The sequence below is a fragment of the Propithecus coquereli genome, unplaced genomic scaffold, assembly GCF_000956105.1.
Source record: "Propithecus coquereli isolate 6110/MARCELLA unplaced genomic scaffold, Pcoq_1.0 Scaffold7, whole genome shotgun sequence".
Taxonomy (NCBI): Eukaryota; Metazoa; Chordata; class Mammalia; order Primates; family Indriidae; genus Propithecus; species Propithecus coquereli.
The window spans coordinates 4,396,616-4,413,825 of record NW_012153062.1 but is presented as its reverse complement, the minus strand read 5'-3'; the positions used below and the strand labels follow the sequence as shown (position 1 = coordinate 4,413,825).

The window sequence follows — 17,210 nt, the reverse complement described above, 5'->3', positions numbered from 1 at the left end:
TTCTAAGGATTTAGGTAATGAAAATAAGAACAGTTACTATACCAACACCAGAATTCCCCAGACATCACTGATAAAGGAGGTTATCTTTATTATATTCAGGCGTATAGATTGCCAGTCATCTCTAGGCTAGGACAACAGCTCTCTCACTTTAATATACTTGAGAATTACCTGGGGGGCCTATTAAAACACAGATTTCTGGTCCCACCCTCCAGGGTTTCCCATTCATTGTGTCTAGGACAGGCCAAAGAATATACCTGTCTAGCAAGTTTCCAGGTCATGCTGCTGGTCTAGGGACCACATGTAGAGAACCAGTGGGCTGGAAATAAGAGAACTAACCCTTCTCTTTGGAAAGAGGAAAGAGAAATTAGTAGAAGGAAGACGATGTTAGCCCCTCCCCCCATTTTTTAAATTCAAGAGAAAGTATCCTCAAAGTGAGGAGAATTTGCACTTTGGCCAAAGTTGGTTGGATGAAAACAACATATCAAATTTACTATTTTTACTAGTACCTCTTTTAAGATTTGAAGACTATCATAAAATCAGGTTTAATCTGTTAATAATTTGGTACTTTGGTTAATGTTAATAGTTATTTTTAATTCTATACCAATATGAAAGGAGTTGGACGAAGTAATCTCTTAAACTCTCAAAAAATGTCTTAGATATAATATACTTCATGGATATATTTTTAAAGTTAATATTAACTAGAGAGAAATTTTTAGAATTGTCTTTTAAAGTTTAAGCCTATCGCTACTATATTATTTCAATATTTTATGTGGATATTTTAAAATATTTTAGAAATAGAATGTCAAATTTTGTTAAAAATAAAACAGGGCCAAGTGCGGTGGCCCTAGCTAGTGTAATCCTAGCACTTTGGGAGGCCAAGGTGGGAGGATTGCTTGAGGTCAGGAGTTGGAGATCAGCTTGAGCAAGAGTGAGACTCTGTCTCTAGAAAAACTAGAAAAATTAGCCTGGTGTATTAGTATGTATGTACCTGTAGTCCCAGCCACTCAGGAGGTTGAGGCAGGAGAATTGCCTGAGCCCAGGAGTTGGAGATTGCAGTGAGCTATGATAATGCCACTGTGCTCTGGGCAACAGAGCAAGACCCTGTCTCAAAGAAAATAATAATAATTTAAAAAGAATAAAAAATAAAAACAGATTTCGGTATTGGATTTCATCTTTGGAAAAACCATTTGAAGGCTACAGTAAGTAATTTAGCAAGGATTTTGGCTGGCCTTAGGAACATATGAACTCATAATAATTTGCTTCAGTCTGTTCTGTCATATTCTCTAAACATTGGACATTATTAAGTAGAGTATTGTAGACTTAAAACAATAAATCAAAAGAAAATTGTTAGGAAAAATAGATTGGAAGAAGAGCTGCCTTAAACTGAGGGGAGAAGGGCAATGTTTTAAACAAGAGGATTTATCTTTTAGAAACAAGAGTACGTGTTTATTATATACATGAATCCATTATAGTGAAGGATCATACTAATAAAAATACTTCAAAAATGTTTGTATCTGGTTCAAGTAAGAATCTCATTAAAATAACTTTATCCTTTCATTTTTTGTCCTTACAAGAGTCACGTTCTAGTTGTATACTATTTTCAAAGTTCTCCCTTACCCTAATTCACTGCAGAATTTAAGTGTGGAGGGAAAGAAAAACAGAACATTACAGCTTTCTTATTTTACTGGGATTATCTACAATTGAACACAGTTACTTGTTCTTCCAAAGTCGTCTTTTTTGGGGCAGGGTGTCACATTCTTGCTCAGGCTGGTTTTAAACTCCTGAACTCAAGCAATCCTCCCTCGTCCATCTCCCAGCGTGCTAGGATTACAAGCGTGAGCCACCATGCCTGGCGCCCAAACTCTTCTTAACTCAAATATTCCAACCAATTTTTTGGAAAAAAAAGTCACCTAAACTTTGAACAAGTCACCATTTTTTTTTAATTAAAAAAGCACACAAAATATCCAGGGGCTTAAAATGTAAATGGCAGTTTTTTTCCTATTATCTTTAAAGTACTAAGGCTGGATAAGTTATAGAGGTCAGGCATTTGTTCTTTTCTCATCCTTCCTGTTTCCCAGTTGCAAATGTGATTTCTGTTATGTATTAAAATAAATATATAATAAAATAAAGGTGGGAGTGGTCTGCCCACAGCTGTCCTGGTTTTACCATGTTACCATTAAAAATCTTGCATCCTGGGGAACTTCCTCCTGTGATGCAGAAATCATGGCAGCTATGATTTGCGGTTCACGGCTGGGCACGGTGGCTCATAGGTATAATCCTAGCATTATGGGAGGCCGAGGTGGGAGGATCGCTTGAGCCCAGGAATTTGAGGTTGCTGTGAGCTAGGCTGACGCCATGGCACTCTAGCCCTGGCGACAGAGCAAGACTCTGTCTCAAAAGGCAAACATTAAAAAAAAAAAAATGATTTGTGGTTCACAGTAATGGATCATCTGTTGTTGCATCACAGTGATTGATGCAATTCAAGTGTGTTGTAATTGTGAGCAGTAACAATCTATCTCTGACTTTGCCTGTTAGATTAACCGTTGTGATTTGTACTGAGATAGTGTTTGGCTAATCTACAACACTGAATACCATGACTATATTTTTCTAAGGATTTAGGTAATGAAAATAAGAACAGTTACTATACCAACACCAGAATTCCCCAGACATCACTGATAAAGGAGGTTATCTTTATTATATATGGAAATCCATACAATATATTCTATATATATTAGTATATCATAACATGTTCTTATAGACAGAAAGATACATCAAATTAAATTAGGGAGATTGATAGCTAAAAGAGAATATACTGCACAACATGCAGAAAAGAATTTGGGATTGAGCATTGTTATGGGTCGAATTGTGTCCCTTCCAAGATTAATACGAGGTTGAAGTCCTAACTCCTGGAACCTCAGAATGTGATCGTCATCACACATTCCAGTATCACTAAGGACACTGAATTCGAAATTATAAAAAGTTTAAGATTAGCCTTGGTAAAGCTAATTCTTATAATCCAGCTCTGGATTTTAAATTCCTAAAATAATTTTCATGGATAAATGCTAAACATCTTCAAATAAAAAGTTCATGTATTTTTTTTAATGTTTCATAGTGTGTTCATTTGGAAGACAGCATGGAATAACCAGTAGAAAAATAGTTTATGAAGTTTCATATATCTATTGGGGGTGAGGAAGAATATTTTCTTTGGCGTGTAATCATAATTCTGATTTAATTGGAAGTGCTGGAGTGATTCCATTTACTTAGTTGCAAATTTTGAAGTATATTCAAATTCTTAGAATGTATACTTCTTTTTCCTAATGTTTATTAAGTCTGCTGTACTTTTCATATTATTAGTGGAATGTAATAGGTATTATGTTTAAATTTAGGAAGGTCCCAAAGGTGCTCACAGGCTTATATATTATTTAGGATAAGTACACTTTTGAGATTTTTAAGGTGCTTGTACTTATTATAATAATGGATATAAAAATGAGTTCCTATTAGGTGTTTAATTGTTATAAAATTCCTCAGCTTCTGCAATTCACACTACCTTGTGATCATTCTTTCTACAGTAATTGAGAACGCCATTATTAATGGTTATTTACAGAGTTCATTTGTTCAACATAAGACAACTGCTTAAAACCTATTTTCATAATTGAATATTATATATACATAATGAACATAAGTGTATAACATACTTTTAAAAATATCGTAGAATTCTAAGGATATTTCTAAATTTTCATAAAGAAGAAAATTAGTTTAGCAACGAAAGATAGAAAATTTTTTGGTCTGCTTTGATATTGATTGTTGTATTATGTTGAGAGGCTGTTGAATAGTTATTTCTTCAGTGTTTGGAAATTTTGGTAAGAATGTTATCCTTGACATTGTGTTCTGTGTTTATCATCTAGAAAGATGGAGTGCTGGCATACATTGGGAATTTTCGCCTGCTTGCAGAGCTTTCCAGCCCTTTTGTGAATCAGCGGTAGGTTACTGATGTCATTATTATTTTAGTTTTGTTTTTTATTATTTTTTATTTTTTTATTTCAAAATATTACAGGGGTACAAATGTTTGCCTATTCAAGCCCTTTTCCCATTTTTTAATGGGGTTTTGTCGTTGTTAAGTTATAGTAGTTCCTTCTGTATTCTAAATATTAATCCTTTATCAGACATATTAATATGGTTTGCACATATTTTCTTCCATTCTATAGGTTACCTTTTCACTCTGTTGATTGTTTCCTTTGATGTGCAGAAGTTTTTAAAGTTGATGTTGTCCCATTTGTCTATGTTTGTTTTTGTTACCTGTGCTTTTGGTATCATAACCAAAAAATCATTGCCAAATCCAATGTCCTCGTTTTGTTTTGAGATGGCGTCTTGCTCTGTTTCCCAGGTTAGAGTGCAGTGGCATCATCGTAGCTCACTGCAACCTTGAACTCCTGGGCTCAAGCAATTCTCCTGCTTCAACCTCCCGAGTGGCTGGGACTACAGGTGTACACCACAACACCTGGCTAATTTTTCTATTTTTTATATTCCCACCAACAGTGCACAAGGGTTCCAATTGCTCTACATTCTTGCCCAAACTTGTTATTTTCTGTTTTTTGATAGTAGCCATCCTAATGGGTGTGAGGTGATTATCTCATATGGTTTTCATTTGCATTTTTCTGTGATTCATGGTGTTGAGCATCTTCTCATGTGCTTGTTGGCTATTTATGTAAGTTTGAAAAATTGCCTATTTTTTCTTATCTTTTTTCTTGCCAATGGTGGGGGTGATAAGGGGATGGTGTTTCTGCCACCAAACAGGAGAGAAGAGATTGCAGATCTGCTGCTTAACCTTTTCTTTCCCAAGTACTTATGGACTGTCTTGTTTGCCAGTGTTCCATGTATTATAATCTTATTTCTTTAAGAAAAAAATCAGTTCCTTGGGCTCGAGGCCTTTTAAATATTTTTAGGAAATATTCCTTCTGCATTCCTCAAAGACTCTGATAACACGAAAGCATAGAGGAAAGAACGTGTTCTTCAAAGTCAAAAGACCTGTATTCAAATCCAAGCTTTCCCATTTACCATTGGGTATAAGTAGAAGATTATTTAACTTCTTAGAGCCTCAGTTTTCTTACCTATAAAATAGGGATAATGATACTTACAGGCCTCACAGTTTTTTGTGGAGATTAAATGGGACTGTATATGTAGAGCACGTGGCACAGTACTTGTCATTCAGTGTGTGTTCAGTGAGTGCTAATCTAGCATGTGTTCATGGTGCCAAAACCTACTAAACACTCGAAGTGCATGGTTTATGTCTGCTTTCTCTACTTTGCCATACCCTTTTTGCTGTTTAGCCCATTATAATTAGGCTTCTTGCTCTGCCGTTTTGCTGGGACTGTTTCATTAAAGGCATCAGTGACTTCCAGTTGCAAAAACCAGTAAACTCTCCTTGGGGCCTGTGGTGTCATGTCTGTCTCTGGACTTTATTCTGTTGACCACACGCTCCTGGCCACACCTGTGAAAGGAAAGGCAAACTTCCTTTTCTTTCATGACACTGCATTCACCTGTTCTCCCTGTATTTCTCTAACCGTTCCTTTTTAGTCTTTCTTGGTAAGAAATAGTTTCTTAAATGCTGGTGTTCCACTGGGCTCTCTTCTGGCCCAGGATCTTCTGTATGCTTCTCTCTAAGTGAGTTCTTCCTCTCAAGGCCTCAACTGTTACCTATTTGCTCCTCTTGGTGTAGTGGACTATGTACGCGTTTTGGAATCAGATAAACTCAAGTTGCAATTCAACCTTGCCACTTCTTTACTATGACCTTGGACAAGTTACTTAATATCCCTGTGCCACAGTTGTTTTTATATAAAAAGAGCATATTTAGTATTACCTTCTTCTTTGCATTCTAGTCAAGTGTTCTCCTCTTAGGTAGCACATCAAGTTCAACGTGTCTAAAACAACGCGGCAAGTTTCCCCTGTATGCTCTCGTTCAGCGGGCAGTCCGGCTGTCCACTCGGTTACCCTGCCAGACACGTGGGAAGCATCTTTGACTGTTTTCCCTCACTTACATTTGCTCCGCCATTGGGTCGTACCATATCACCTCCCAAATACCCCTCACCTTTGCCACCTCTTCTTCTTCTCTACTGTCCGTGCCCTGCTTCCTCATCTCCTGTCTGGCCTGCCTTACCTGCTTCCAGCTCTGTACTGTTCAGTAGAGTAGTCAAAAGCCACATACGACTATTTAGATTTAAATCATTTAAAATTAAATAAAATTAAAAATTCAGTTCCTCAGTCTGACTGTTGGCATTTCCGGTGCCTCATGGCTTTGCATGTCCAGCGGCTGCTGCATTGAGCAGCACACGGAAGTACAGGCGTGTTTCATCACTGTACACAGTTCTCTGGGGCAGTGCTGCTCCAGGCCAGGTTGGCAAAGTAGGACTCATGGGCCGGACGCACTGCCTGTTTTGTAAATAATGTTGTATCAGAGCATAGTCGTGTTTGCATGTCTGCCACGACTGCTTCCACTCTCCAACGGTGGAGTTGAGTAGTTGTGGCAGAGAACGTGTGGCCTCCAAAGGCTACTGCTTTAATCTCCATGCTCTGGCTCTTCGTGGAAAAAGTTTTCTGGTCCCTGCTCTAGACCATCTCCCTGCCTCTAGTTCTGTTCCCCTTTCGTCTCCGATAGTATTATCTTCCACAATGAAGATAATATGCAGCTCCTCTGGTCAAAACCTTGCAGTGGCTCCTGCTGCCGATAGGATGAAATACGAGCTCTCTAACGTGACACAGAAAGCTCTCCAAGTGGAGCTTATTTCCCTCAGCCACGTTTCCTCAAACTCTCATCTCGTACCAGCTTGTCCGTTTGCTGGCAAGGCTTCCTGTCTTCTTACTCTTTATTCAAGACTCAACCCAGGGATCAGTTCCTTCATTAAAGCCATCTCTTTCCAGGATGGGTTGTGCTTACCTGTGCTTTCATAATAGCAACGTATGTTTATATTACTACACTTAATATATTTTATCTAAAGTTCCCTTTTTTCTGTTTCCTGTTTATCTTTACATTTCATTAGGTCAAGGGCCAAATTTTGTTAAACTTTGCATGGTCCAGCATCCACGTGTCATCTGGCACATAGTAGCCATCTCGTTGCTTTTTGAATGAATGACTTCCACCAGGTAATGAGTTAAGCTTTAGCAAATTCTGTCTCTTGAATATGATTCTGATCATGAGATTTCGAAGCAGGAAAAAGCTAACTTTGACACAGGAACCTCTGTTTGTTTTTGTTTGAAATTCTTTTCAAGAAATCATAAAATTAGAGATAGTTTTTTCTTTAATTTTATAGTAAAAAGTTATGCTATACCTTTATCTAAAAGCTTTGAATCCTTTGTAAGATAAGATGAGAACTGGGGTTGGAATATGAGGGAGAAATGATCTCATCAGGCAGCAAGGAAATTATAACAAAATTGAGCACAGCTACTTAAGCACCGTCAGAGTTTTGCATAGCTTTGTTGTTTTCTTTATAGTTTGTGGTATTTTTATGTCCTCTCTATTTTAGAGCTTTGCATGATTTAAGAAGGCAACATGGTACATATGTGGTAGGATATAAAGTAAAAGAGGACTGAAATAAAGTTTAGGCACTTGGCTTCAAGTGAATTTCTGCTGCTGAATAATAACCCACATGCTAGGTTTCTTTTGTAAAAAATAATTTAATGGTGGTAACTTCTTTCTTGCCTAAATGTCCTTAACTGTTATGAGGACATATTTTATGAATTTTTATTAAAATGTCATACCTTATAAAAACTTCACACCTATGTTTCTTAGTATGTTCATTCAGTATTTATTAAATACCTCTTTAGTACCTAAATGTCCCAGACCCTGCTTTCAGGGAGCTTCATATATAAGTGTCTGGCTTCATTTCTGTGTTTGAGAAAATAATACTAAAAAATATAAAATAATGAGGTAGTAAAACATGACATGTGAAAAAGGACCCCCTCCACCCAAAAAAGTGCTAGTATTAATTGAGTAAAAACAATGGTTCTCAAACTTGTTGGTCTCATAAGTTATTGAGGACCTGAATGATTTTTTTCCTGTGGGTTGTATCTGTTGATATTTACCATAGTAGAAATAAAAATGGAGATGTTTAAAATATTTATTAGTTCACTTAATACTAACAATATTGCATGCTAACATAGTTTTTTTGTGTGTGTACATGAAAACTACATTGCCAAAAACAAACAAAAAAAATTTCATTGAAAACAGTGTCACTGTTTTACATTTTTGCAATCTCTTTACTGTCTGGAATGATTGAATTCAGCTGGATTCTCAAGTCTGCTTCTGTTTTCAGTCTGTGTGATACATTGTTTTGGTTGAAACAGTGAGAAATACCCAGCCTCCCCAAGTTAAAAATATAGTAGGAAAAGGGAGAAGTATTTTAGTAGCCTTTTCAAATAATTGTGGATATTCTTCTTTAATATATCACTGAAACATACCAAGAGGTAGTTTCTTAAAGAGTAGTTAAATGTGGGCTCACACCATATCAATGAACTTTTTGTACTCTACTACATTCAAATCCATTGGTCTCTCTTGGGCTTTGAATCTTTTATCCATGCATAATCTTGATTCATCATGTCTTCATCATTTGGAAAATATTGTTTCACTGAGTTATGTAGGTCTTCAAAATATTAACGCATTTATTAGATGTCCTTAAAAAAACACATTAGTTAATATCATCAGAGATCTTGTTAGAAAAGTCTTTAAGTTTTGGAAGGCTGTCAAGCTCACAGTGGCAGATACAAATTTTCCAAAATTCTGCTTTTCATTTGAAAGTCCAAATTTTGTTATCAGCAACAAATACTGTCAGTTGCTTTCCTTGATGTGATAAGCCCACTTTCTTCATTTTTGAGACAATACCTGCCAAATGCCTAAGCAACTACAGTTTGTTGTTTAAGTAAAAATGGTATTCCATGGAAAAACCAGGTAGTTTAGCTTACAATTCAAACCATCATCCAAGGGTTTTTCCTCAAGGCAAGCATTGTACTTTGTAGCACAAGTGCTTTTTGTGTACTTCCCATTTTATCATACAGAATATTAAAAAGGCACTTACTCAAAGGTCATAATTTAATAAAATCAATAATTCTGACGGCTTCACCAAAGGTATTCTTAAATGAAACTGTTTTTTCCCTTTTTCTGATTCTGTTTTTAACTGCAAGTCTGTGGCGGTGAAGAATGTAATGGCTACTAATAGCATCTCTTGCTATTGCCTTAATTTGTGCTAAGACACCAGTGGTTTTTTCCACTGGTGCATTGCACCACCAGTGCAGAAATCAGCACAGTGAAAAAGGAAAATGACATTTTAGCATTATTATAAAAAATATCTTTCCCTTATAGACCTCCTGAAAAGGCCTCAGGGGTCCATGGACCACATTTTAAGACCTGTTATTGATTGATATTTGTCATGCAAGGCTTCACAGAGAAGGTGGGACATACTCTTACTAAGTTTTAGGACTTTTTAAAGAAGTGGATGGGGAGGGAAAGTCCTCCATTCAGGAAGAAAAGAATAAACATGCTGTGGGAAAGAGAAAATGTATAGACTTGTAGGATCAGAGAGTACGTCTTAGGAGGAGGACAGGTAGACATAGAGGGTGCTGAGTGCCTGGGAGCACTGACTGACCTTGACCCCCAGTGGACAGCGAGAGAAAGACATTCATGGAGAAAGACATTCTGAAAAGAGCACTGAATGATTGTAATTTTTGGTATTTGTAGGATAGATTATAACACTGGAGACATACATTTAGGTTAAGAGGCTAGCATCCAGGTCTTAGTTGTGTGAATGAATGGTATAATTTCATTAGTTCAGAAAGTAAATAGGAGTCCACGTTAGGCTGTGGGAATAGAGAGATGAAAAAAATAGAGGTTTTGAAGGAAGAAAAATGAAATAGGCAACGGATAAAAAATTAGAGATAGAAAATAGGGACAAATTTAAGATAAATCCTATATTGAACCCAGAGAAGTGGGCCCACCAAAAGTGATAGGGAATTAGGAAGATGAGGAGGGAAGGTGATAAATGGAAAGGTTGGGTTGTTGGATAAGAGGACACAGTGTCTGAGTGGAAATTTAGAAAGAGCTAGAGTGAGGAATGTTGGAATGATCAGAAAAGAGGTGATATTTTAAGCTATGAGAAAAGATGGTATATAACAGATAAAGTTGAATGTCTAGAATTGGGAAGTAAGAGAAAAAAAGAGTAGATATAATGAAGGATTAATTTAAAAATAGTAGGGGAACCAACATAATATTGGGGTGGAGAATAACTTTTCTAAAATTAAGTTCCTGAACTCCTAACTTTTCAGGGTTAATATTTCTTAAATACAAACGTTTACATGCCTGAAAGAATTACATTTGCCAACCAGAATATAAGTAGGATCCACTCATGGCCCAGTCCCTGGGTAGAGTCCGAGAAATGGTACAGCATCCAAATCCTTATTGGAGTTTTTCCAAAGATACCAACAAAGATCCAGTTTGTTACTCACAACAGCACTTCTTAAAATTCTCTTCATTCTTCTTGAGTGTACAATATCTCCTGGACCTCACAGCTTTCCCAAGCCTCTTTCGAACTTCTGACTGTCAATTCCTGACTCCTCTAAAACTCACCAAGCCAGTGCCATGCGGGGATTGATTCTTTGCCCCCATCCTCTTTTCTCACTTTTTCTTCTTTCTTTCTCTACTTGCAAATAGCCCCCCCTCCTCTAATTCAAATGTGAATTAGACCAGATAGTTCCTATTTTTACACTATTTGTAGTGAGTACCAAACTTCTACACAATCAACTCCCAGGAAATTTAATAGAAAGTTCAAGTTCCTTTGGATAGGCAGGGAGAGGAAGTGCTTAAATGACCAAAGACAGAATTTTCTCTATGGAGTTGGGGGAGGATTGTAAACACATACAATTTGCTATATTCTCTTTGATACCTGTCTTAGTAGTAGCTGTAGATGGTGGGTAAGAGTGAGTGTTCTCCCTCTCTCCTTCCTCCACACATGTGTGCCCACCTTCTTCCCCCCTCGTGCCCTTGCCTTTTAGATTCAGTACATATCTTCATAGACAGTTAGCCTTTATTTGTCAGAACGAAAGAATATTCTAATTAGGTAAGAAGAGGTGGATTCCAACAAAATAAGTGGTTGTCCTGTCATGGGAGAGGAAGGTAAGGAAGACAGTTAAGTAAATATTATTTTACTTTGAATTAATATATGGCTTCTTTCTTTTGAAAGAAACTGGCTTAAAGACCAAGCTCTGGTCAGATGGAAAAATTGAAAGAAATTAAACACAGGGATTCCATAGTAAAGCCAAAGGATAAGTTCTTTAAGTTTAGGTTTATAGGTAATTACATTTCCAGACAACTAAAAATTTCGAAAGTACACGAAGTGTTTGTAGAACAGGGAGCAGTCTGGGCTTAAATATAGTGGAGGACTTGCGGCATTGAAGGAAAAAGCCTAGAAAGGTAGTCAGGGGGACCAGTTGGGTCACTATAGGCATTTAAGTAAGATGCTGAGGACCAAAAATTATTAATATGAATGCAGCAGTGGGAATGGGAAGAGTCAGGGGAGGAGTAGAAAGAATTCTAGGAGATAAAACAGACAGGGCTTGGTAATAGCCTGTAGGAATAGTCCAGGCTTCTGATTTGAACGATTGAGTTGATGGTGATCTCCTTGATTAGGACTGGGAGGATCAGATGAGAAACAGGTAGTTTCCTGTGGCAATGGGGAAGTGGGCTTTGGGCAAGGATTGGGGTATCGGTGTTAGGCACGTTGAGTTTTATACATGTTTGAGAATTTGTGGTTTGTCAGGTAAAGATGCCTGGCAAGAAATTAGAAATAAGGAACCACAAGCAGAACTCAAGAGAGCACTTGAAACCAGATTTGTGTCATCTGTACACACAGGGTTGTTGAGCCCCTGAGAATGGGTGAAATGGCTGTGGTAGAGCACTCAGAAAGAAGTGGTCCCTAGGAAGCACAAAGGGGCGGGCAGCAGAAGTGAAGACTGATTCTTAACAGAGTTAAGGATTCAAGAGGAAGTATTAATAGTATTGTGGCCATCGAGGAAAGAGAGAGGGAGTATGGTGGTTGGCAGTGTTATAAGCTATACAGAGGTCAACGGGATGAAGGCTAAGATGAACCTACTGTCTTGGTTATGAGGAAGCCACTGGTGACCAATTTCTTTTGCAGAGAGATCCATATTGTACTAGATTTTGAAAAGTAGTAAGAATGTCTGTGAATATGTTAACTCCTCTTTCAAAAAGTTTGGCAAGGAAACCATACCATGCTCGTGGGTCAGCAGAATCAACATCGTTAAGATGTCTATACTACCCAAAGTGATCCACAGATTCAATGCAATCCCTATTAAAATACCAACATTATTCTTCACAGATGTAAAAAAATTAATTTTACACTTTGTATGGAACCAGAGAAGACCCCGCATAGCTAAAACAATTCTAGGCAATAAAAACAAAATGGGAGGTATCAACTTACCAGACTTCAAACTTTATTATAAGGCTGTAGTAATCAAAACAGCTTGGTACTGGCACAAAAATAGAGCCATTGACCAGTGGAACAGAACTGAGAACCCAGATATAAAACCGTCCTCATATAGCCACCTAATCTTTGACAAAGCAGACAAAAACATACACTGGGGAAAAGAATCCTTATTCAATAAATGGTGCTGGGAAAACTGGATAGCCACATGTAGAAGACTGAAGCAGGATCCTCACCTTTCACCTCTCACAAAAATCAACTCACGCTGGGTAACAGATTTAAACCTAAGGAGTGAAACTATTAGAATTCTAGAGGAGGATGTTGGAAATACTCTTCTAGACATTGGCCTAGGCAAAGAATTTATGAAGAAGACCCCAAAGGCAATCACAGCAACAACTAAAATAAATAAATGGGACCTGACCAAATTAAAAAGCTTCTGCACAGCCAAAGAAACAGTCACAAGAGCAAACAGACAACCTACAGAATGGGAGAAAATTTTTGCATGCTACAAATCCGATAAAGGGCTGATAACCAGAATCTACTTAGAACTCGGGAAAATCAACAAGAAAAAATCAAACGACCCTATCAAAAAGTGGGCAAAGGACATGAACAGAAACTTTTCAAAAGAAGACAGAATAATGGTCAAAAAACAATGAAAAAATGCTCAACATCTCTAATCATCAGGGAAATGCAAATCAAAACCACAATGAGATATCACTTATCTCCAGTGAGACTGGCCTTTATCAAAAAGTCCCAAAACAATAAATGTTGGCGTGGATGCGGAGAGATAGGAACACTCATGCACTGTTGGTGGGATTGTAAACTAGTGCAACCTCTGTGGAAAGCAATATGGAGATATCTTAAAGAGATACAAGTAGAAGTACCATTCGATCCAGCAATCCCATTACTGGGCATCTACCCAAAAGACCAAATGATACTGTATAAGAAAGACACCTGCACCCGAATGTTTATAGCAGCACAATTCACAATTGCAAAGATGTGGAAACAACCCAAGTGTCCATCAATACATGAGTGGATTAATAAAATGTGGTATATGTATACCATGGAGTACTATTCAGCTTTAAGAAACAATGGTGATATAGCACCTCTTGTATACTCCTGGATAGAGCTGGAACGCATTCTACTAAGTGAGGTATCCCAAAAATGGAAAGACAAGCACCACATGTACTCACCATCAAATTGGTATTAACTGATCAACCCATAAGTGTACATATTAAGAATAACATCTATAGGATGTTGGGCAGGGGGGAGGAAGGAGGAGGGGACTGGTATTTGCATACACAAAGAGTGCAATGCGCACCATCCAAGGATGGGCACACTTGAAACTCAGACTTGGGGGGAAGTGCGGAGGCAAGGGCAACATACATAACCTAAACATCTGTACTCCCATAATATGCCAAAATAAAAAAAAAAAAGTTTGGCAAGAAAGGGCAGCAGAAAACTAGATTTTTGGATTAGAAAAAATGAAGCATGTTAGTAAGAGAGAAGAAAGAATCAATTTATAGATGGGAACTTGGTGGAGCAAGGGAAAGGGGATAATTTATTGAATAAAATCTCAGAAGGTAGGTATTCTTCCGAGTACAAAGGTAAAAGTGCCCGAAAAGAAGTTTTGAGATCTTGGGGTCAGAATGGAAGGAATTAGTGGTTGATGGACTATAATAGAGTTGACCCTTGAACAACATGGATTTGAACTGCACGCATCTGCTTGTACATGGATTTTTTTTCCAATAAAAGTCACACCAAATGTGCCTCTCCTGGCACCCCTTCCACATCTCCACCTCTGCCTCTCCTGAGACGGCAAGACCAACCCCTCCTCCTGCTCCTCCTCCTCGGGCAACGTGAAGACAGCGAAGATGGAGATCCACTTCCACTTAATGGATAGTAAATATAATTTCTCTTAAGATTTTCTTAATGATATTTTCTTTCTCAAGCTTGCTTCATTGTAAGAGTACATATAATACAGATACGATATGTGTTAATCGACTGTGTCATTGGGAAGGCTTCCAGTCAACGGCAGGCTATTCGTAGTTCAATGTTAGGGAAGTCGGAAGTTATGCGCAGATTTTCTACTATGAGGGGAATCAGCACCTCTAACCCCTGTATTCAAGAGTCAGCTGTATCTCAGTAACAGAAGAGGCCAGTTCCTCTGATGGGATTGAGATGCAGAAGTGAACGAGGGAGGGAGTGACCTGAGTGAGAGGACAGATTCAGAAGCAGTTGTATGGAGAATACGGAGTGAAATAAATGGCAAGCCAATTTGAAAATTCAGCTGATGTTTATATCTTTTAAAAATATATCTGTGCCATTTGTCTTAATATATGAAGATCAGGGTAATAATAGTTACTTATTGAACTCATGAGGAGTTCTTACCACGTGGCATAACAGCTTCGTAGTACAAAGGAGGTACTATCGTTATACTCATTTATAGAGATAAAACTGAGACATACAGGTCAATACAGAGAGAGAGAGGGATAAGACCACCAGCTGCTAAGTGGCAGAACCAGGCTTTGCACCCAGGCAGTCTGACTGCACAGCACTGTACCGGATCTTCCTGGCATACTATGCTGCCTAAGGAAAGCCGGCCTGATGGAACAGCGGAGACAGGCAGGGTGGGTGGGATAGGTGATGTGGGGAGAGAACTGGAGGTGCTGACAGGTGCTGCAGTGTGTGTTCTGTGTGTTCTGATGTTGACTTTGAGTTCAAATGAAGTAGGAAAGCAAGTCAAAGTGTAGAGGCTGACAGAGAGGGATCTGAGGGTTTGAAGGTCAAACAAGCAGTTTAGGTGGAATTAGGTGAAATGAAATATGGAAGGCTTATGATTAAAGAGGAATGGGTTATTTGAGGTATAGCATTTCTTGAGAACTCTCAAGGCCACCCTGTAGTCAAAGAAATGAACGGCTGAAGGAGAAGAAGGGAAGTCTTTGGAGAAGAGAAGGCTGGAGGATAGGAGATCTGGACCAGAGGTGTGGATGTTACTGCTTCAGTGATGTTTTTCCTGTTTGCAATATTATTTTTATTAATTTGACTATTGCTGTCTAAATAGTTTCTCTTTTAATCGTCTTGAATAATTTAGCCCTTCTCTTTTCATCCTACATATACTTAAAAATTGTAACTTTTTTTTTTTTTTTTGAGACAGAGTCTCACTGTGTTGCCCGGGCTAGAGTGCCGTGGCGTCATCCTAGCTCACAGCAACCTCAAACTCCTGGGCTCAAGCGATCCTCCTGCCTCAGCCTCCCGAGTAGCTGGGACTACAGGCATGCGCCACCATGCCCGGCTATTTAATTTTTTCTATATATTTTTAGTTGTCCAATTAATTTCTTTCTAATTTTAGTAGAGATGAGGTCTCGCTCTTGCTCAGGCTGGTTTCGAACTCCTGAGCTCAAGCAATCCGCCCGCCTCAGCCTCCCAGAGAGCTAGGATTACAGGCGTGAGCCACCGCGCCCGGCCAAAAATTGTAACATTAATACATCTCTTCCATAAATTATTCCTATTTGATATTTTAATCTCTCAATAAGATATTTTGAGGCTTTTTCACTGTTAATTTTTAGTTTCTTAGTTTGAGGAGTTTTAGCTTAATCATGACTAATTCAGTCAAAATGAATATTAAGATACATGGCTATGTTTTACTGCCTTTACAATTTAAACTCTAAAACAATGTAAAATTAGGCAAGGTAGTTTTTTTAAGGAGGAAAAAGAATGGAGCAAATGTTCACTGAACTTTTAAAAAATAAAGTTTTTACTTTAGGATAGTTTTACATTTGCAGAAAAGTTGCAAGGATGATACAGAGGGTTCCCAGATACCCCACATCCAATTTCCCCCATTGTTAGCATCTTAGGTTAGTACGGTGCAGTTGGTACAATTAACAGACTGATATTGATACATTATTACTAACTGAAGTCCATACTTCACTAAGATTTCCCATCGCTTCTCAGCCTTTTGGCTAAGATCAAGTGTAGATGTCCTTAGTGGTTGCCCAGTGTCCCTTTTCTGTCCCAGGACCCCATCTAGGATACCCTGTTACATTTAGTTGTCACGTCTGCTCAGGCTTCTCTTGGTTGTGACAGTTTCTTAGATGTTCCTTATCTTTGACCTTGATAGTAATGAGGAGTACTAGTCCGATGTTTTGTAGAAATGTCCCTCAATTTGGGTTTCTTTGCTGTTTTTCTCGTGATTGCACTGGGATTGTGGAGTTGAGGGAGGAAGAGCACAGAGGTAAAGTGTCAATCTCATTACATTACATGAGGACTGCATGCTGGAAACATGGCATCACTTTTGTTGTTAACCTTGTTAACCTGGCTGTGGTAGTGTTTGTCAGGTTTCTCCATTATAAAGCTATTCTTTTTGCCACACCCTCCCTTCCATACTGTACTCTTGGAAGGAAGTTACTGTGTGTGTTAGTCTGCTAGGGCTGCCATAAAAAATGCCACAAACTGGGTGGCTTAAACAACGGAAATTTATTTTCTCACAGTTCTGGAGACTAGGAAGTCCAAGATCAAGGTGCCAATAGGGTTGGTTTCTGGTGAGGCCTCACTCCTCTTGCAGAAGGTGCCTTCTCTCTGTGTTCTCACATGGGCCTTTTCTTTGTACACACAAAAGGAGAGGGGGAGAGGGAGAACTTTGGTGTCTCTTGTCTTCTTTTTTTTTTTTTTATTTCAGCATATTATGGGGGTACAAATGTTTAGGTTATGTATGTTGCCCTTGCCCCC

At 38.3% G+C, this 17,210-nt stretch overlaps 1 protein-coding gene across 2 annotated transcripts in view; it reads left to right on the top strand.

The window, feature by feature from the left end:
• LOC105823895 (transmembrane protein 56) overlaps nucleotides 1-17,210 on the top strand; it is a 73,873-nt gene that overhangs the window by 43,348 nt on the left and 13,315 nt on the right. For both annotated transcript variants that reach the window (XM_012661189.1, XM_012661190.1), the window contains exon 6: nucleotides 3,906-3,979. In XM_012661189.1, coding sequence (XP_012516643.1) covers nucleotides 3,906-3,979 — 74 coding nt within the window. The remainder of the gene's footprint in view (nucleotides 1-3,905; nucleotides 3,980-17,210) is intronic.